Source organism: Talpa occidentalis, unplaced genomic scaffold (assembly GCF_014898055.3).
Source record: "Talpa occidentalis isolate TD23 unplaced genomic scaffold, MPIMG_talOcc4v2.1 talOcc4.4, whole genome shotgun sequence".
Taxonomy (NCBI): Eukaryota; Metazoa; Chordata; class Mammalia; order Eulipotyphla; family Talpidae; genus Talpa; species Talpa occidentalis.
The window spans coordinates 33,852,925-33,874,373 of NW_023604295.1; the positions used below are offsets into that span (position 1 = coordinate 33,852,925).

The window sequence follows — 21,449 nt, forward strand, 5'->3', positions numbered from 1 at the left end:
TTGTCTGACTATTTATTTTTACATTGTTGTTCATTTTCATACAATATTTGATTTCTCCTCTCAGGTGTTGTGCCCATAAAATTACCACCACTTCTTTCCAGTGTCTCCCTTTCTCTCTCACTTCTGGAATAGTTCATAAATCCAACAATCTTCTCCCTTCCTCAATTCAGGACTCCCAGCCATCTACCTGCTGCTGTTGAAATTATTCATCTAAAAAGACTGATTTAAAAATATATTTCAGAATATAAAGCAAATGAGACAAATCAATGAAAATTATTAATAAAATAAGTGAAGGATAGACTCAGGGTATATAATTGACAAAGATAAGCATTTCCAGAGGAGAAGGAGGAAAGAATAGAGAAACATAATCAAAAATAAGATTTCCTAGAATTGAATGAAGACCAACATTTTTAATTACATTACAGAATTACACACATGACTAATAAAAATGATATAAACAAATATTTTCTGATGAAAATTTAATTTTCAGCAATAAAAGCACGTTACAAGTTTTATTTTTTTTACAAGTTTTAAAAAAGAAAATGATTTGTGCATCAGAGCTCTTATTGCAACCCCAGGAGAGAGAAGATATTGGAGATTATTTAAGACTATTAATGTAAAAGGACTGTGAATTTTTTGGTTATCCAACAAATTACTGAAAATTCAAAAATTTGCATCAAGGAACTTTTAACAAAGGGCTCGAAGAAGTATCCCTTCTACATTAACATTTAATCAGGAGGAAGAAAGCAGATTGGGGAAGAAGAAATTTATAAGAAAAATACTGATTTTCAATGTATCCAGTAAATCTCATTTTTAAACGTAAATCACATTCTTAAAATAGAAGAAGAATGCTGAAATAAATATTTTAGCAGTTCAGAATAAAAATTCTAATCATTTTAAAGAAGGAGGAGAACAAAGTAAGAGAAAACATCCCAAGAGTCTCTTCTTGAGGAAATACACGCATAGCTAGTATTCAGTTTTAATTTTTTTTATTTGGATAAGTTTGAATGTATTTTTTTAATTTTTAAAACTAAATAAATACAATAGATACTCAGAGTCAAAATTTAAAAGTCATGAGAGACATAATGGGATAAAACAGACAGATGAGGTAAAGTAAGAAAAAGAAAAATATAAATAATAAGGTATCACTTAAGTGGAAAACACAAAAGAAAATACTCATGTTTAAAATAGATTCAATGAATAATTCAGCTAAGCATTTAGGGAAGAAATAATGCCCACCCCTTATACAAACTATCCCAGACAAAAGGTAGAGGAGGCACCTTCAAACTTGTTCTATAAAGTCAACATAGTCTGGATACCACAATTTGACTAGGATGATATAAAAAAATATATAGGTAGATTTTACTTACCAATAGAAACAAAATAGTAACAAACGGATTCTATCAATACATTAAAAAGGTAACTTAGGTACATACTCAAGTTGACTTTATTTTAAAAATCCAAGTTTCATTTAACAACAACAAAATCCTATCTTTTAATTTGAATGTAAGGGAAAAACATTTAATCGTATGACGAGGTGAAGAAAATTTGACAAAATTCAGCATCTATTTATGGCGAAAGTTCTAGCAAGCCAGGAGTGGGTTAGTATCAATTACTACCGCAGGGGTAGCATTAGTCTAACTTGAACCTCATGGGATTAGAGTGAGCAAGCAGTAATTCTCCAAAGGAAAACTGATTCTCTTACTAAGAGAAGGGAGAATTGATTTTGGGTAAGTGAAACAAATTAACACAGTCATACAAATAACAATGTACAAAACAAAACAGCTAATGTAACCATAGTTATAAAGACTTACTAAATCTAATGCAGCTGTGTAGTCAAGGACTATACACATGCAATAAGAGATTATTCCAGGCATGCAAGGATGGTTCATTATTAGCAAGTCCATGAAAGCAAATCAGTACATTAATTGTGAAAAAAGTAAATTGATAAAGGGAAAAGACATTGCACTTGATTCAGTATCCATTTCTGGTTAATTGATTCATTTCTCTAACACACTTTTTGAGCACCCGCTATTGGATAAATGGTTTTCTAGTAACTGTACATAGGAGTGAACAAAATGGACAAAACTCCCTGTCTCATGAGGCTACATATTAGTGATTAAAACGCTATGCAGAATAGTAAGAATATTACCTAAACATGGTTTTTGTTAGATGCTAACAGCAAAATTTATATTAAATATTGAAAGACTAAACACATTCTCATCTTAGTGTTTTTATTTATCTTTCAGGACACAATTTTAATAAGGTTCTGAGAGGTGCAGATTTATTTACTAGCTGACTTCTTATTAGGAACATCTTTTTTTTCTCTCTTTGCAAGTGAAAATAATTTGATAGAGTCTTTAGCCTTGAGTATTTTTCCCTTTAAACTTTGCAAATGTTACATCTTTACCTCCTGGCATTTAATATTAGTGAGAAATGATCTGAAGCTAACCTAATTTTTGGTTTTTTGTAGGTAAGCCTTTTATCCCACTCTTGCCTGGATACATATAGGTTTTTTTTTCTTCTTTCCCTGATAATAAAAGGAAATTACCAGGGTTTGTATATATGCCAAACTCAATGAATTTGATTTCTCATGACATCCTTCCAAACCTAGACACAAAAAAAGTCTTTCTTAGACTTCAGATTTTTCTTCGTTTCCCCCCTGCCTTTTTTTAGTGTTTTCTTTTCTCAATTTGTACTTTCCTTCTTCCAGATTTAATTTTTAACCTACGTGGGAGCTTCTGCATTTGTCTGTCTCTATTTTCCAATTCATCACTTCCTTCTGTCTTTTCTTTGATTTGTGGGACATGTTTTTGAACTGTCTCCTGTTTTCATTTTCCTTGGTTGTTTGGGTTTTATTTTGTTGGTGATTTTCTCTGTTGTCAGACAGTTTTTACTATATAAAACAGCATGAAGTTGCTTGAAGAAGTATCTATTTAGTTAAACATTCTCAGAATACAAAACAAATATCCTCTCTTTTCCATGGCAATTTTATTTACTAGAAACATGATTGCAGAAGTACATGTTTTCCCAATATCAGATGTTGAGCCTGTCAAGGATTATTTGTTGATCTTTTCAGACATTTACAAGGTCTAGACAAGGAGATACTAAACAAGGTTGACTTTATAATAGTATTCCTTTGCCAGTTATGCATTCCTAAAGCCTGGGAAGGAGAGCTGGATCTTCAGGTTCTTTGCCAAGCTCCTTCCTTTCTGCATGAGCTGGATTTGTCTAGGGCAGTGACTTCATTTGTCTGTCTTCAGGGTGCTGTGGCTCTGACTCATCTCTGTTTGGATATGTGCCAGTGTCTTGCTGGACTCTCCTTTATGCTCTAAGAACCAGGAAGCTTAATCCAAACAGGTCCAGGCAATAAAGGTGAATGATATGTTCAGTTAACTGAGAAAGGTGAACTGTATGAGAGTTTTTGCCACAGTCTAGTGATGCTGTAAAGGACCACATTTCTCCCCTTTCTGCCTCTGGAATGTGAACTCCACTCTTAAACTTGTCTGCTTAAGGAGACAAGGTAATAGCAACAGTTCAGTTTCCTCTTGTTGTACCACATGACCTGGCAGGATTGAACAGGACGTGACTGGCAGGAGAGGGGGCTGATTGGCTATGCACAGGGGTCACGGACTTCTTTAAAGTATTGAAGGGGAATGCAATTTCAGTAGTCTACTGGGATCAATCTTAGCATTCCTCCAGTCCCCGGGGTGGGAGAGGGGTCAATTCACTATCCCCTGCCCGTCCAACAAAGCTGATACCCAGGGGAAAGGGTTAAATGGATGATGGGGAGTCACCCGTATTATATTTTTAATGTCTCTTTTTAGTATATCCTCAGAGTTGGAGACAAATTCCAAAAGTGGTCTAAACTCTGTAGACATAAATTTATTCAGTTATATAAGTCTATTTTATTAATCACCCAGTCTATTAAAATCATACTACCCATTTTTTTAAGATTTTATTTATTTATGCATACAAGAGCTGGGGTACAGGCCAAAGATACGGGGGGTGAGAGGACTCATCAGAGACAGAGTGGGGAGCAGAACAGGCAGACTGACTGAAACACACTGCTGAGTGGAGCAGCGGTGGAGACAGGAGAGGTCTGCCTCGGCTTGTGGGTAGCTCCCTGGCTGGCCGGCCAGGGATCCTCCCTGGTGGCTCAAGGGGTTAAGCACCGCACTATACTATCCATTTTTGAGAGTGACTTTCCGAAAGGCCCTTAGCTATTATTACAGTTTTATTTTACCTTGATACTTCTCTGTCAGTCAAAGGAAGGAAGCAAGAAGTTTGGACTAACAGAATCTTGTGGAATAACACTACTACATGTCAATATGGACATTTGGATTCACTTATTTATGTAAGAAATGGTTTGAGCACCTCCTGCTTGCTAGATAGTCATTCCTAAATGTGAGGGTACAATGGAAATAACAGTTAGGAAATGTTCCTGCCCTCAAAGTGTTTTTGAGAGCTGATAACAGAATCAATAGATCTGTAAGTGTGAAAGTGTTATAAAGGAAGGGATGTCAATTACTATGGGATCTCCTGGGGGTGAGTATACCTGAAGGCCTCAAAGGAAATCAGGCCATGAGGTGCTTGGTGACTTATGGGTTAGAAGAAGCTATGCAAAATACAGTAACTAGAATTTACAATAATTTTTTTGAAAGCAAATATGCACTTAACCTCTTATATCAAGACTGTCAATTATGTTAAACCAAGGGACATATCATTTTCCTGTATTTTATTTTCAATTCCAAGAAGGGGGAAAGTAAACTCCAAAATTTTTGTAAATCTAGGAATGGAAAATGCCTTAAAAAATCTTCAATTTTGGAGGCTTTTGGCAACAAAACATTCAATATCCTCACCATTTGGTCACCCCACCCAGTTACTGCAACCCATTTCTGGAAAAAGCTTGGACTCCAATCCAGGTTTTTAGTTTTCAGTTTGGTCCTCTTATGTTACACCAAAATGCCTGAGAGAGAGAAAGCTGGTGGCTGAGGTATCCCACACTGTCTTTGTTCGGCTTGGAACGAAAGTTTTGCCTAGTTATCCCTGTGTTGAATGAAAGCCTCTTCTAGTCATTTCTCTTCCCTGCATGTCTTTTGGAGTTGCCAGGGGAAGCCTTGCTCCCTCTTGCACCTGGTAGCCATCTGTCTAGAGCTTTTCCCTTCCTCGGTGTGAGTAGTGCCTCACCTCCACCACTCTTCCCTCTTTCCAGGCACTGACTTATACAGATTGCCCTTCTCCCTTTCCATTCCATGCCTTCTAGATCTCCTCCTGAGTTTACATAATGCCCAGTTTTTTCCTGAGGGAAAAATAAGCCTCACAAGGAGGCTTGTGACCTCCTTGATTGTATCCAAATTCAGTGACCTCCTTCCCACTTGGGACACCTTCATGCTGTCAACAGACCTAACACAGACTGCAGTAAGATTCTTTCACATCCCCTCATGAAAATCCAGAGCCCAGGACTATCCACAGAATCTGGACCTGAATTGGAACTCAGGGACTGTCTAATCCAATACTTTATTATGCATAAAGGGAAACTGAGGTAGGGAGGCAAAGCAGATCATGCCAGTTGGCTAGTGGCATAGTCTGGATTCCTATCTAGACCCTCTCAGCCCAAATCTGATCCTCTTTTTGTTTATCAGTTTCCTTGGGACCGTGTCTCATTTTCTTTTCCTCAAATATCTGGGCCAGGATAAATTTTCAGCTCAGTTCCACATATTAGCAATCTGAATATTCATTTTTCAAGCCCCAGGAGCTTAACAAGAACAAAAGTGGATCCAAAAAATAATCTATTAATGGGTGACATAGATTATAACAAATACAAAGTGAGAGAAAACACACGAAAAGGTAAAACCTCAGATTGTTTACAGTTTTGTGACATCCAGCAGACTGAGACCCAAATTGAACAGGACAAGCATTGTAACCCCTGGGGCTGTGAAGGAAGGCAGAGGAGCCAAAGAGTGCGATTGTGCCAAGGCCTCAGGCAACATTTGTCACCTGTGATCTCCCAGCCTCCGTCTTCAGAACCCATCCTGTGCACAGCAGGTTTTGTTCTGAAGATGTCACCCTCATTGGTCGCTCCCAGCAGACCTGACACGTGTGACTGATACCAGTAATTACAGGTGCTCCAGGCCCTTCTCTTTGAAACAATGTCATAATGTATCTGCATTTAAAATATGAAATGGGGTGGAGGAGAAAACCTGTTTGAGAAGTTGGCAGGGAGTGAGGGGAAAGTAATCTCTTTATTTTCCCCAGCAATGGAAAACCCAATCCTCAGTCTTGTGGCTGAGAGTGAAGAGTGCCCCAGAGTGGTATAAGAAATTGCCTGTGCAAATGACCTGTTGGAACGAAATCAGGAGAAATCAAAAACTGCAGTAGAAGATTCTAGGTCAGTCTCTGAAAGTACTCCAGTAAAAATTGCGTGAACTTCCCTCCAGAAGACCATTCTGAATCTTTGCAGATCATTGACATTGAGGTCAAAATCAGGAGCCCTTTCATACACCCACCAAACCACCCCAGTAGGCTTGTAGTTTTGAGTCTGCTTGTTTGCTGCAATCAGCCTGGAGTCTAGACTGCTCTTTGCACAGGCTTAAAATTCTTCTTTACGTCAGGAGGGGCTACAGGGATTTCAGGAAGGCCAAGGCCCGAGCTGCACTCTCATGGCCAGAATTGAGGTGAAGAACCAAGTTCTGCTCACTGGTGCGGCTCTCAGCTGGCTGTGCAGCGTCTCCCCGGCTCTGCATCGCAGTGACCCTGGATGATCTGTCTCCATTTTTTGAAGTTCTCCTCCCTGAATTTTAGCGTGTACTGCTGTTAATTAAATTCATACATTATAACTGTGGCTGTCTCCCGGACTCCATCCATCAGAGAGCAAGCTGCTTTCTGGTGCCAGGTTAACTCAGATGTAATGATGAGACTAATGAAGGCTGACCTTGCCTTCCAGAATTGCACAGTGGAAGAAAGCACACAAGTGGGACTTAAAGCACCTGGCATCACCTCCTGCCTCTGTCACTCATAAAGTTAACCTTGGCCAGCCACCCAAACTTCCTGAGCCACAGATTCTTAATTTATAATGACTTTGATGCAGGAGGCTAGTTTGGCACTATTCTTGGAGCTTTTTAAAAATACATGACCCAACAAAGACAAACTTTAAAACCAACCCTTGAAAACTGACCATAGTTCTGAGGCATCCAAGAGGGTAGGGAAGAGGGTGGGAGAGAGGAGAGATGAGAAGCGGGGGGTGGGGGGTGGGGAAGGAATGTAATGGACTATGTTGGAGGACTCTGGGTGCTTGGTGGTGGGAGACCTACAGTGGCAACCCCTGAGGGGAGAAAGCCTATATTGTCAAAATATCAACAAAAATGTAAACAAAATTGATATTTCATTAATAAACAGAAAGAAAAAAAAAAACATGACTTCATCCCATAGCTGTGGAATCAGAATTTCCAGAGGTGGGCCTGGACATCTGTATTTGACAAAGTTGCATTTGATGCATCTGTTCTGAAGTATTTCTAATTAAATCATCAGCCACTGGATTATTGTTAATATACATTTCATTATTTATCTACATTTTAAATGAGGACACTGACATTCAAAAGAGTTTAGGTAACTCAGTAAATGTTGGAGGTGGGACTTAAACCCAGAGCTTAAGGCCAGAGCTTTTCTTTGCAAATTATTCCAGCTATAGTTTCTGAATTTTTACCTATAATTCAAATATTAACCATTAAGAAGCAGTCCTCCCTGGTGGCACAAGGCGTTAAGTCTCAGCACTATGAAGCTATCTGCAGCCACTACAGCACGAGTTCTATCCCTGGCTGACCCATATGGTGCAACAGACTCCTATCTCACCTACTGCTCCCCTCAGCAGTGTATTTCAATCAGTCTGCCTGTTCTGTTCCCCGCTCTGTCTCTGGGGGAACAGAGACACCCTCCCCACACCTCTGGCCTGCACCCCAGTTCTTGTATGCATAAATAAATAAATCTCTGGGGAAAAAAAAGAACTAAGCAAGTAATGGATGGGACTTGGGGAACATTTAAAATCTCTCCCATGGATTGGAAGTTTCATGACTCTAGTTTTGTGTTCAGAATTCTTGCTGGTGATTGAATTCTTTATTTCTCCCATCGATGGCACAAGGTGAGAGGAGAACCGCCTTGAGCTGCGTGGGCCCTGGCTCCTCTCCTGGAGAACAGTTCAGGGGCAGTCCCGTCACCCTGAGTGGGTTTCCTCTCTGATCACTGCCAGCTTGGTGGGCTTTGTCTTCATCACTAGGTAGAAAGGGTTGAGTAGCTCCCGCTCCCTAAATGAAGGCCTGAGGGGCCTGGAATTGGGCATTTATCATCCCAAGTCAGTTTGATTCTTGTAACACCCAAGCGTGTATGTTCTGGTGAAACAGCTTTCCTGAGGGCAGACTTGTTATGAACAGAGAGCTTGGGTGTTTTTGTTGTTGTTGTTGTTTTTTAATGGCATATTTCTCCTTCCCTTGCCCAAAGCCCAAGGTTTTTCCCCATCTTCATAATGAGAACCTGGTGGGGCTCCTGGAGATGAAACTTAGGAGAGGATGGAAACCTTCCCTAACACTGGCCCCTTGGATGTTTTAAATTCTCAAGTTTGCACTCACTGTGCCTCCAGTAATTGGTCTGTGACAGTAAAATGTTCCTGCTGTGGAGGTCCCAGTGGTGGTCCTCACTCCTGTGCTTTTGCTTTCAGTATATTTTGATCCTCCCTTTCCAGCCCGTGTTCGTTCTCTCTCTCTCTCTCTCTCTCTCTCTCTCTCTCTCTCCCCCCACCCCACCCAATTTTCAGGGCCACAGCCTGCCCTATGACCTCAATTTTCTCATGAATCTAAGAACGGTTGTTGACTTTCACTTTATTCTGCTTTCTTTTTATGCTCAGGATGGAAGTGATGACATTTAAGCTCCTTAAGTGTTAGGCTGGAAAAATCCTTTTTTTAACACATGGGAAGGAAGTGAAGAAAAATTAAGTCGCTCTTTGCCTTGGTTGGGTTCTTGTAAGAACCTTGGCAAAGGCAGTTAATGTGGGAGGTGATTCCTGGGACTGAGCAAGGGGTTGGGTAAAGTAATCAGGGATGGAGGAAGGCCAAAGAATGGGTGAAGCTTGTCCTGCTCATTTCCCAACACTGGCCTGCGTGGTGCAGGTAGTGGGGTGTGTAAAGACAGACCCTGCTTTAGTACATTTCAGCACAGCCTTGGAGCAGAACCCAAATAGTTCTGACTCTGGTTTTAAGACCTCCTGTGCTGAAAGAGAGGAGGTGGCCATCAAGAGCAACAGTCAGGGATCCTATTTGAGGGTGGCCATGACTGGTGTGTGGTTTGGGATTGGTGACCCCTCCTCTTAGGACCCTGCTTTCCTGAAGCTCATGCAATGGTTGTCTACTGAGGCAAACCCCAGCATTGGGAAAGAGTGCAACAGGTGTCAAGGTCTTCACAGAAATCGTGAGACAAACTGCTTCTTTGCAAATGTGTGAGTTTTGGTTTCAGTTACTTTGATATTATACAATTCTGTTTTTGTCTAAGAGTATTATATTTTTTAAAGATTTATTTATGCATACAAGAACTGGGGTACAGGCCAGAGATGTGGGGGGTGAGAGGATTCACCAGAGACAGAGTGGGGAACAGAACAGGCAGACTGACTGAAATACACTGCTGAGGGGAACAGTGGCCAGGGCAGGAGAGGTCTGCTGTGCCATGTGGGTAGCTCCCTGGCCAGATGGGGTTTGAACTCATGCTGCAAAGGCTTTGGATAGTTTCACAGTGCTGTGCTTAACCCCTTGTGCCACCAGGGAGGCCCTAAGAGTATTATTTTATTGACATTTTATCATGATCTTTGCTCTCTGTGGCCTGATCAGCAAGGCCTGATCAGCAAGGTGGACTTTACACTCCATTTGACTTCTTACATTTTACAGGGTGACTATCAATACAGGGTGGGATGTGAGTCCTGGGGGAGTGCCAGCTTGCCCAGGTTGGTGCACAGAGCAGGGTTGGTGGTTACGTGACAAGGTAGAATTAGAACCCATCTCTGCCCACCCTGGATTCTTCAGGATTCCTGGATTCTTCAGCAACTATTATGTTCTCTGAATCTTATATATATTCTTATTTGTAGTTTTATCTTTTCATCCTGAACTACAATTCTTAATATGTTTTTCAGATTTTATTTTGTTACCTCCCTAACAAGTTTTAAAAAAGACTTTATAGTAATGCAGAAAGAAATATGTAACATAGCAACAATAACAAAAAAGCAAATACTACTCTTTGCTTACCAGTGCTAGTAACTATTTTTAAATTCATTCACTCTCCACACCATCCCTGGGAGGTAGGTACTATTATTATCCCTACTGTTTTAGATCAGGAAACTGAGGCACAGATTGTTGCCAAAGACCTCTAAGGTGGAACAAACTCAACCCAAGCAGACTGGCTCTAGAGCTATGCTTGTCACTAAAAGGTAACTAACCAAAAGCTGAGAAAGGTGAGGCATGGAGAAAATTAAACTAGATCCTTCTTTTCATCCCTCTTTTCACTGCTAGACTCTGCCCTGCCTGAGAACAAGGGAAGGCAGATTATAGGTATTTGATAAGAGTGATATGTGACCTTCGTAAGCCAAATGTTTAATTCTGCTTTCTTCTAATCCCACTGGCTCCCAGTTGAAAGAAGCTGGGACTACCCATAACGTGCAGGGGCAGTGGTGAGGACAACCAGCCCCTCCATCACACACCAGGAGGATGATGTGATTCAATACCTTCCTCCCCATCCAGACTGGCCTTTTACCATGAAGCAGTTCTAACTGGAGCAAGAGTCCTTCCTCAGATGTGCTAGGGAGCCCCAGCCCACAGGGGGCCACCCTTGGAGGAGCAGCACAGGGATACCCACTTGGACCCCCCATGCCTCCTGCATGTTTTGCCATTCACAACACATTCCTTCTTTAGGTGTGCTCGTGCTTTCACGGGGGTTAGCATGGCATCAAAGAAAGCTGAATCCTGGCTCTGCTATTTATTAGGAAGGTCATCCCAGGGTCCAGGAGATGAAGATACATGTCTGCCATGACCAAACAACAGGAACCCTTAGTCTAGAACTCATCTCTCCCTACTCTGAAGCACTGAAGCTGGAGAAATGACCATCGATTAGGGGTCACCTAGCCTCTTTGTCCCCCAGAGTAATCATCTTAAAATTTTTCTGTGTCTATTCTATATATACTTATAGAATTTATGCTACTTGAAGAGATGTTGAAACTATCAGTAAAATTATTATTGCATTAAGGACTGCATTTCTTGTTTCTCTCCTTTCACCACAGCGAGTTCCTCCATTGCTTTCCATTCCCAGCTAGAGCAACTGGCTCTAGACAGTTGAAACAAATTAGCAAGTGGATGAATGCCTTATACAGGGCCTCCATCTCCTGCCTGGGTCCCATCCCCTCAATTCCTATCACTCTGGCTAGCCTTGTTTCTTCCCAAGTCTAAAATATTCCCAAGAAGAACACCTCGTATGTGTGAAACTTGATGTTAGACCTGTTTATGGCAGGTCATGTGATATTCTGAAAATGGGTGCAGACAAATGATGACGCACACTGGACCTTAGTCCTAGTTACAACAGATCTATCTTGATTTTGGTATCTTGTAAAATAAGGAAATAGAACCATTGCAGGACTGGCAAAGAAGTTTCATCCACCAGTCAATTGGTGGAGCCAGCCCCGGTCACTGATGAAAAGGGATTCTGAACTTACACCCAGACTCAGAAAGAATGGTGCAAGCATTGATTAGCAATGTCTGTTTCAGGGGGAAGAAAAGGCAGAGGAAGTCATTTGCCATCCCAGGATTAAATGATTCTGCTCTGAACCACTGAGGCACTTTTCTATGCCTCCTTTTTCAGAATTGTCTCATGCTTTGTTTCCTTTTGGATGCTTCTTTTTTTCTGACTGTCTCTTAGGAGTTATTTAATCAACTGGATTAGACACCAACAGCTAATAAAAGACTAGGGGTCACCAGAATCAACCACATCGTTTGTGTAAGTTACTGCCACACCCTGGTGTCAGTGGCATGGGAGGAGGGGGTTGCAAGGTGATGTCAAGGTCTTTTCCATCTTCTGAGTTCCATGATCCAATATCTTGGAGTCACAATGCCTCGGCACAAAGAAAATAGTGGACTACAGTAGATCGGTGGGGCTTTCAAAGGGATGTATTCTTCTTACTTCTTCCTTTTCTTCTTGGTGGTAGGGGAAGTAGTGGGTTTCCTCCAGTCCTCAAAACAAACTCATAGTCTTCCTTGACCCCAACACTGCTAACCTAGGCTGACATGGAGCAGTTGTGACTGCCTAAGGGAACACATGAAGCAGAAGTAAGGGAAGTTGGCAGAGATTGCAAGGGATGAGGTGAGCCTACATTTTGGGGAAAAAAACTTTCAGGAGACATTCTTTATCTGGAGACAAAGAATGAAAGATGGACTCAGGTTCTTAAACCCAGCAGAAAATAGCAGAGAAACGTTAGGATGTGGGTGCATGCCTGTCTGGGGCAGTGAGTGGAGCTCAAGGTGGGACTTAGGGTGTATGGGTTCTGGTCTTCTATTGGCACTAATTTTTGGTGGGACCTTGGGTAGTGGTTTTTTTTTTCTGGGTTTCAGTTTTCTTGTGTGCAGTAATTATAAGGAAAAGAGAACAAATTGACGCGTAAGGGTTTTCCAATTCTAGTCTCTCATAGATTCAGTTCCAAGTTCATATCTACTATCTGTATAGACATAGGGGCCATCAATGTGTAAGGTTATGAAAGTAGAGTTTGTATAAAACAGAATATCCAGGGAGGGAGAGAAGCAAGAGAAGGTTTTTCTGCCTCTTAAACAGAGCATGTTAGTCTAGAAAGACTGAGAAGACTTAATCTGATCTTGTCTGGGGCAACATGAGTGTGGTAATCCTTTCTAGGATAGAAGTGCCCCACTTGGGCTATCCCCCCATTTGAATTTAAGCTCCAGAAGGACAGAGCTTACTTTCTAGAATCTGAGCCTGCTTGAGTTAGAAGTGACTTTAAAGGTCATCTAGTCCCAATCCCCCACCCCTTGAATGAGGGTTTTCTCTATCTTACCATCACAAGATGCTTCCCACATCTGCTTGTAAACTGCCCTGCTAAATAACTCACCTTGCCCTGCAAGATAGCTCACCTTGCAAAGGTTAAATAACTCTTCACTCAGTCTGGTGTTCTGCTCCAGAACTCAGGATATTTCCCTAGACTGAATGAGGAGGACAGGCTTTCCAGAAAGTTCCTCCCACACTGTCTCCAGAGTGCTGGAACCTGAAACAGCATACTCAGCTTTTCCTCAGGGAGGGAGGATTTTGAGACATAAAAGGTTTTAGAGTCACAAAGATCTGGGTTCAAGTCTCACCTACTTAGCTTACAAGTTGAGTGGCTTTGGCAAGGTACCCCAACTCTCTGTGGTGCTCACCTGCAAAACACCCAGAATAAATCGTCTCAAGAGACTGGTGTGGGGATTCCTCAGGTGCATGAGATGAGCTATGGACACATGCTGACCTCCTAACACCCTCATCTTCATGGGGATCTGAGCACACACTCAGGTAGGAACTGTCTCTTAATCACATCACATGGTGCTTGTTCCCGTGCTGAACATAGTCTTTGCCTAGTTTTAAAACTAAAAAAAATAAAATACAAGTTACCTTGCAGGTGCCCCAGGAATCTAGAACAGAGCTTGGTCTCTTGCAAATCTTATTCATCAACTAGCCAAACTCTGCTGCTCTCTGTCCTCAGAACAGCGATTGTTCTGTGAACTCAGTCTGAAATGAAAGTAAAAAACAAAAAATCAGCTGACTCATATGCAGATATAGAAACGAAGTTGTTGTTATCTCTTGCTGAAAGTTACTCACTAAACACTGACTCCAAGTCTCGGGGAAGAGAATGGTTTTGGATATCCAAGTGTGGAACCAGACATTCCAAGAGCTGATGAACCCATCCACCCGGGACAGGTGGACTCTCAGGTTGGATGAGACCCTTCAGCCAGACCGTCTGGCATGCGGGTGGAGGCAATATCAACAGCGAGCATTTGGCAGGTGAGTTAAGATGTCCCCAGCAATGGACTTTCTGGGGCTGAGGCTCAGCTTACCCCTGATTCCTTTGATGGCCTGTTAATGTCAGCAGGCTTTCCCTCCTTGGGTGGCCACAATGTTCTTTAGGATCTAAATGAGAAGACACCAAGCCTCCATTTTACACATCTGCTGGAAGTTTCTTTTTTAACTAGGTTTCCTTCCCTAAATATTTCTGCAATTCTGCCAGGAATACCCACCTGGTCCATAAACCTGCCTTGCTATCCTCTCCCACCTTATTTGTTCCAGAGACTTCTGTGGAGACTTCTGCTGTCTTCCCCATTAGTCCTGGCTGCCTTCCCCAGGCTGCGGCAGCCCTACTAGGATTAGTTCAGCCAATACCAGCCTGGGTCTGAGACTTTCCTTTAAAGCCTGAAGAATTACAAAGCCAAGTTATCTCTTGGAACATTACTTTACTGAAGGCCTGGGGGTAACAGGCGGGAACGATATTGCAAGAAGGAGATCTAAGGACTATTTCAAGGGGTCTCCTAGCAGTGCCCTGCCTTTATTGCCAATATTGGCTACATTTTTCTTTGATCCCCAGACACCCTCCAAGTTGCAGGAACAAGCTTCTTTGTCCATGTCAAAAGGGGAACAATTGCTGAGCTGGATGAACCAAGTCATTTCTTTTTCTGTGGCACACAGGAAGCTTCACTCAGTTTTCTGTTTCCCCTGTTATCCCACTTCCTTGCCTGCACCTACACTGCTTCAGGTTTCATCTGCTACATTTCTTATGGATTGCTAGCCATGCCACACCATGCATTTCAGGCTTCTATACCCTTGTCCATGATGCTCAGCCTGTTTGGCAAGTCTGCCTGCCCTCCCAAATGCCAACTCAAGTGCCATCTCCTGAAAGCATTCCTGGTCTGCCCAAGGAAAGTAAGAGTTACTTTTATATTCCCACAAGATAATGGTTTTATATATTTTTATACACACACAATAGTTTTAAATGTATGTAAATGATACCCTTAAAAATAGCATATATTTATATATTACATTTTGTATATCATATATATTTATATGATTATTTTTAGCTGCAGAACCAGTGTTTAAATGAAGCCTCCTGTTCCTCCTCTGGTGGCGCAGGAGGTTGAGCGCCGCACTGTGAAGCTGTCTGCAGCCTCTGCAGCACAGGTTCCATGCGGGCCGGCCAGCGAGGGTCCCACATGGCGAGACAGATCTTTCGTCTCGCCTGCTGCTCCCCTCAGCAGTGTATTTCAGTCAGTCTGCCTGTTCTGTTCCCCGCTCTGTCTCTGGTGAACCTTCTCAACCTCCCACGCATCTGGACTGTACCCCGATTCTTGCATAAATAAATCAATCTTAAAAAAATAAATAAATGAAGCCTCCTAGCACTCTAGAGACAGTTTCAGGTCACTGCCCAGGGCCCATGTGGCAGTCACTCTGTTCTGCTTATAATTCAGCATACTGTGTGAGCCTCTCTGTTTCTCCCCACACCAGCTAGAGCTCCTTGAGAGACTCGGGATGTCGTTTATCAGTTTGGCACTGCCCCAAACAAGAAAGTGCTTCTTTTGTTTAGATAAATTGACAAGATAGTCATTTATAGATGGGAAAATCAGCCTACTAGTTCACTTTTGGGAAAGTATCAGTCAGTTTTTGAAAAACATTTTGCAATTTACAAAGTACTTCCATATATGTTACCTCATTTAATGGTGACATTGTAACTCTGGAATATTTTTCCTTTTATGGTTTAAAACCTGAAGTTTTGAAAAAGGAAGTCCTTTATTGGAGGCTCCTCCTGATGTAAATTATGGACTTGGTCTCAACTCTAGTATTATGACTGCAGATTCTAAGTTTGTTTCTCTAGGAATAAGGCCTGCCATGAAGCTCAGTGGAGAATGTGAGTAGTAGGTATAGCAGGTGGGTCAGCAAGTGTAGGAAACATGACTCTTTTGCATGTTCTTGAGCATGTTGTGCATCCCTTTATAACTCATTTCCTTCTCTGGATCTGAACTCAATAATGCTGTGAAGCAGCCATTACAGTGCCTGCCTCAAAGTAGGTCCTCTATAAGAATTTTCTCTATTCCTTATGAGAACCAAATTTCACTGGCACATACCAGAATGTTTTTCCCCTAAGACATGTTTTATTAGCAAGGAGGCAGACTTGAGGCCATAGTCAGTGTTTCACAGGAAAAAGCTTCACTAGGAACACAACGCCTCTCATTCCAATGTGTCAATTTGTCAATACCACATGTGCTTTTCCAGATTGTAGATCTTAGAGACTGAGGCCAGACCCATTTCCCTCAGGTCAACAATCAGTTTACCATGGACTTTGTTCTGTCTGCAGGTTCCTGTGTTCCTTATGTCGGCGAAACTGGTGTTCTGCCCAAGTGCAGATCTTATGTCACATGCACCTGAAGAAAAAGAAGTCCCAGGGCCGTGTGCTTATCCGATTTTTTGGTCAAAAGTGCCAAAAGTGTTCCTGGTCTCAATTTGAAAAGCCGGATTTCTCTCAAGAGAGTACCCACAGGATTCTAACCAACCTGGTGCAGCGCGTTCTGGAGAAATTCTATGAAAATGGCATCAGAAGAGTTGCAGAGATACCAGTGAGGCCAGAAGTGCATCTGGAAGGGGCCCATGACACGGCCAATTGTGAGGCATGCTCCCTGGGCATCTGTGAACAGGACAACATGGTAGAGCCATCTGAGTTGCCATTCTCCTACATGGAGATTGGGAATTACGTCAATGGAAGCTCAGTGTCCAGCCATAATGCTGGAGAGGACCCTCGGTCCCATTGGAAAACAAGTCAACAGCCAAAACCAGGGACAGTCCAGCAGGCCGTATCAAGAGAAGGCTCATGGCCTACTCTTCAAATAACACAATCAATTTTCCCAGAGGGGGCAGTTTCCCTAGGGACTCAAGCTGCCTATGGAAGGCAAAGGCAGAGGAGGGATTCAGCTGGAGAGCCTGCTCCACATAGCTTTTCAAACTCCTCTCCATTGGTGCCACCGAATGACTCCTCTACTCAGTATCTGTTGTCCATGCTTGGCTATGTGTGTGTTGTTGCTCTGTTCACTTATCTTGCAGCCCATTATAACTAGGACAATGAAAACAGGCTGTCTTCTTCTTTTCTCCTGCCTTAGTTCCTTGTCAATGAATTGGCAGCCTTTTTTTTTTTTGTGGGGCCCTCGCTGGAGGCTGTGGAACGAACCAGTGCTGTTGAGGCTGCCAGCAGCCTCGCAGCCCAGCGCTCAACTGCTGCGCCACCAGGGGAGGCCCATGGCTGCCATTTTTAACAGAGAATTTGCTTTGATACCAAGCAGGGTCATGCATGGTAGAATAAGTACAGGTTTCCCAGACCTCCTTTGTGCAGATAAACTGAAATATGACCTGGCAGATAATGAACCCAATAACATATATTTGTTTAACCAATAAAAGGTCTTCATTCATTAATTCACTTGTTTATTCATTGGCACAACTAAGTCTTCTCTTTTTCTGTAGCACAGAGGTATTGTCACTCAACTTTCCATTTCCCCTGTTTGGGGGTGGGAGGAATCTTAAGTAAGTAAACCAAGGTGCAAGGCAACTCATGGGGAGCAATTTCAGAAAGGCTCCAAAACTGTAGATAATGAGCTTGGAAGGTGGGTCCTGAGAAGATTTAAGTAGGAAGAGTGACAGAAAACCTTTATAACAAGTTTCTTCCCCTTACTCCCATGCAACCTGGTAACCCCTCTTGCCCTCGGAAGAAGAATGGATGTTTTCTTTCTGAAGACATTGACCTAGAGGGATGCTGGGCTCAGGGTCTCTGGCATAGCTATAGAAGGGAATGCCATTCAGTACCCAGATAAAGTTTATGTAATGACTAAAGGGACTCCTTTAGCTTATCACCAAGCCTGGGAGCCATAGTTATATGCTACCTACTTGCCCCTCAAATACATAGAAGAATGGGTTGATCTTTAGAAAATCCAATCAGCTTCAAAGGAAAAATTATATATACACTGAAATGGGGTAGGGAGAGTTCTCCAAAGAAATAACCAACTCAGAAAGTTTTCTGCCAGCTTGTTGGTATCTCAGATTTGCCTTTGAATAGATTGCTTTAACTGATCAAATATTTAATACGTCCCTGAATGTGAAGGAAAAGTGTTAAAAGATTAAATAAAGAAATTCAGAAGAAACAGAAATGATTGAAGGACAAGAAATCATACCAAAAAAATTAAAAATGGGGCCTCCCCAGTGGCGCAGCGGTTGAGCGCTGGGTTGCGAAGATGCCCGCAGCCTCTGCAGCACCAGTTTGATCCCCAGCCACTGGAAGAGGGTCCCACATGGCGCACAGACCTCTCCTGCCGCCTGCTGGTCCCCTCAGCAGTGTACTTCATCACTCTGCCTGTTCTACAATCTGCTCTGGCTCTGGTGAATTCTCTCACCCTCCTGTGCCTCTGACTGTACCCAGTGCTTGTATAAATAAATAAATAAATCCTTAAAAATAATGTAAGACTAATATTCATACATTGGGAAGATAAGAGAAGGTAAAATACTCATAAAGCATACACTGGACATCATCCTCTGGGACCTTGGGTAAGGACCTTTGCTTGGAGACCACCCCTTTGGGGTGGAGGGGGGTGTCTCATATCCAAGCCTTCAGTAGACAACACTCCCAGCAGCTGGGAGAGTGAATGTGCTCCCTCATCCTGAAGGAGGGGATCTGGGGGCACACCACAGTCTCTATAGTCCCCATCTTGCACTTTGAATTCACTTGCTTCATAGAAAAAGTTCATTATGCTTGGGAAAAGATCCTCCAGTCTTCCTTTCCTGAGGAAACATGCAAGAGAAAAGTTATTTTGCAAACTAAGTTCCAACTCTGCCCTCCATGACATCTGGTCTGTGATAGCAATGGGAAGCTCATGATCTACCTTCACTACTCATCCTTCATTCCCCATTCCCTGGCACCTCTGCTGGTTTAAGTGTGATATCCCACTGCATCTCTTGGTGCCCAACATCTTCTTCTTGCCCTCACTGTGTAGCAACAGTCCTATTGCCCATTGATGATCAGGATACTGACTCCTGTTCTTGCCTCCTTGTTTCTTCACAAAAAAAAATATCTGAAATGACTTGTCATACCTGGTCAGAGGACACTTGCTATGTTCATGGAAGTACCCCTATCTAGAATCTCAGCATCTTTAGACCCTTGAACTGTGGTGATGGGAAACACAAAAGTGGCAACTAATTTCATGTGAGTGATGGAAAGGAGAGTCACTCCTACTTACACCTCTTGATTTTAAGATCTATATATTCCACCTGTTGGGACCACAGTGTCATAAAATGGTCATCGACTCTGGGTATTCTATACCTTGGTGGTGATGACACATCTTCACGAGATTAAAAATCTAAGCTGCACCACAGTTGCATCTTTAGGAGGCTACATAATTGATGCATTTTTTCTATAAATTTGTTCATTTGTCTAATAAGATATGTAGCATTTCAATTTGCTAGAACTGTGATAGAGAATATGCTCCATGCTTCTCTCTTAGCTTCTGGTGGTTTGCTGGAAGTCTTTGGTGTTCCTTGGCTTTTAGAAGCATAAACTTGATCTTTGCTTTCATCTTTATGCAGCATTCTTCACATGTGAATGTCTGTGCCCAAATTTTCCCTTTTATTAGGATACCAGTCATGTTGGGTTAGGAGTCCACCCTACTATATTATGACCTCATCTTAGCTTAGCTAATTAAATCTTCAATGACCTTATTCTCGAGGTCTCATTTTGAAATAATTAGCACCTGAGAAAATAAAGTTTGGCGAGACACAATTCAATCCATTATGTGTGGGATCCTAATTTATGGATCAAATACTCCATAAGTCCTTAAAGAATCATCCTGACTGAAGTCCTACAATCAAGAAATGCAAACCCAAATCTGGAATATGTGCTAATTATAGTCAGGATGAATCACTATCTCATCCAGAATGGAAGGGATTTAATGCAATGAACTTATTGCTGAGTAGTTGATTTGTCTACGTAAGAGATGACGCCATAGTGACAGCTCCTCTATTGTTGGCAGATTAGATATTTAGCAGTGGATTATCTACATCTACATCATTCCTAGTGAGTGGAAACTCATGCTGTTGGACCTAAACATAGCCTCCATCTCTCCCTAGTGGCTATTCTAGTGCTGCATCCATAGTGCCAGTATTAGCAGTCTGTAAGAGAGGCTGCTGTCATTAATGGCTAAGGCATTTTGTCTTCTTGGTTATATATATATATATATATATATATATATATATATATATATATATATATATATATATATATTTATTGCCTCTATCATGGTGAGTGCTTTCTGGTGAGCATCAAAGTAAGCTTCTAGATCTTCACATTTTGCCCCTACCTGTAAAATTCTATCCACATTCCTCTTCATTAAACCTCTTTGTCTTGAATCTTCTTATCTTTCTCCTTTCAGTCTCTGACCAACCAGTAAAGTCATTTTCCACTGCTTCTGAGTCCATATTTATCCTCATTGGGCCATTTCATTTTTCAAATAAAGTAGGTGACCACATATACCAATCAAAGCTCTGCCCATTGGGAGGATTTCTCCATTCCATTGTTTTTCAAGGTCACCATTTACTGAGGCTGTAGTGTAGTCATAGCCATATAATTGAGTTAAACCATTAGTGGACCAAGATTGGCCTTTTCCCTCCTCTGTTGGCTAGTCATCATGACAGGCCTGCTAACCACTCCACCCCTCCACACCACCATGTGATCTGGTATGAGCTGAAGGAGCAGCACTAGCACCCCTGTGATAGTCACCATGGGCCACAGTGTGCCACCAGTGCATCCTGCTCACAAGAGTTCTCTAGTCCTGTCTTGTGATTACACCACTTCCATATTTTGAAGGATTATGCTGGGACTGCTCAAAATTATGATTTAATGGGTCATGTATAGCCTCCATGGCTACTCTATTTAGATCCTAGTTTATGATGAACATCTTTGGTGCCATGAACTTTTTTTTAAAAGACTGAAAGTTTGATTTTGCTTATTTCATTAGTTTGTTTTATTTCTTTATGCAACATGTATGAATGAAATCATAAAGCATTTGTCTTTCTCTCTCTGACTTATTTCAGTAAGCATAATACCCTCCAGGTCTATCCATGTTGCAAATGGCAGGATTTTACCATTTTTTTAAGTAGCTAAGTAGTAATTCATTGTACATATGTAACAATCTTTATTCTGTCATCTGCCAATGGGTATAGGATGTTTCTAACTCTTAGTTATTATGAATAATGCTGTGATGACATGAGGGTGCATAGATTTCTTCAAATTTTCCTATTTTTAGGGACAGATTCAGAAGTGGACTCACTGGATCATACTGAATTTATATTACTAATTTTTTGTGGACTATCCACAC

The 21,449-nt window shown here is 41.8% G+C and overlaps 1 protein-coding gene across 1 annotated transcript in view; it reads left to right on the plus strand.

Moving 5' to 3' along the window:
• Positions 1 to 17,268, plus strand: part of RTP4 (receptor transporter protein 4) — a 38,356-nt gene extending 21,088 nt beyond the window's left edge. The window contains exons 2-3 of the mRNA XM_037524550.2: positions 13,871 to 14,061; positions 16,400 to 17,268. Of these exons, the coding sequence (XP_037380447.1) occupies positions 13,910 to 14,061; positions 16,400 to 17,153 (906 nt within the window). The 5' untranslated portion in view covers positions 13,871 to 13,909 and the 3' untranslated portion in view covers positions 17,154 to 17,268. The remainder of the gene's footprint in view (positions 1 to 13,870; positions 14,062 to 16,399) is intronic.
• The last annotated feature ends 4,181 nt before the right edge of the window (positions 17,269 to 21,449 follow it).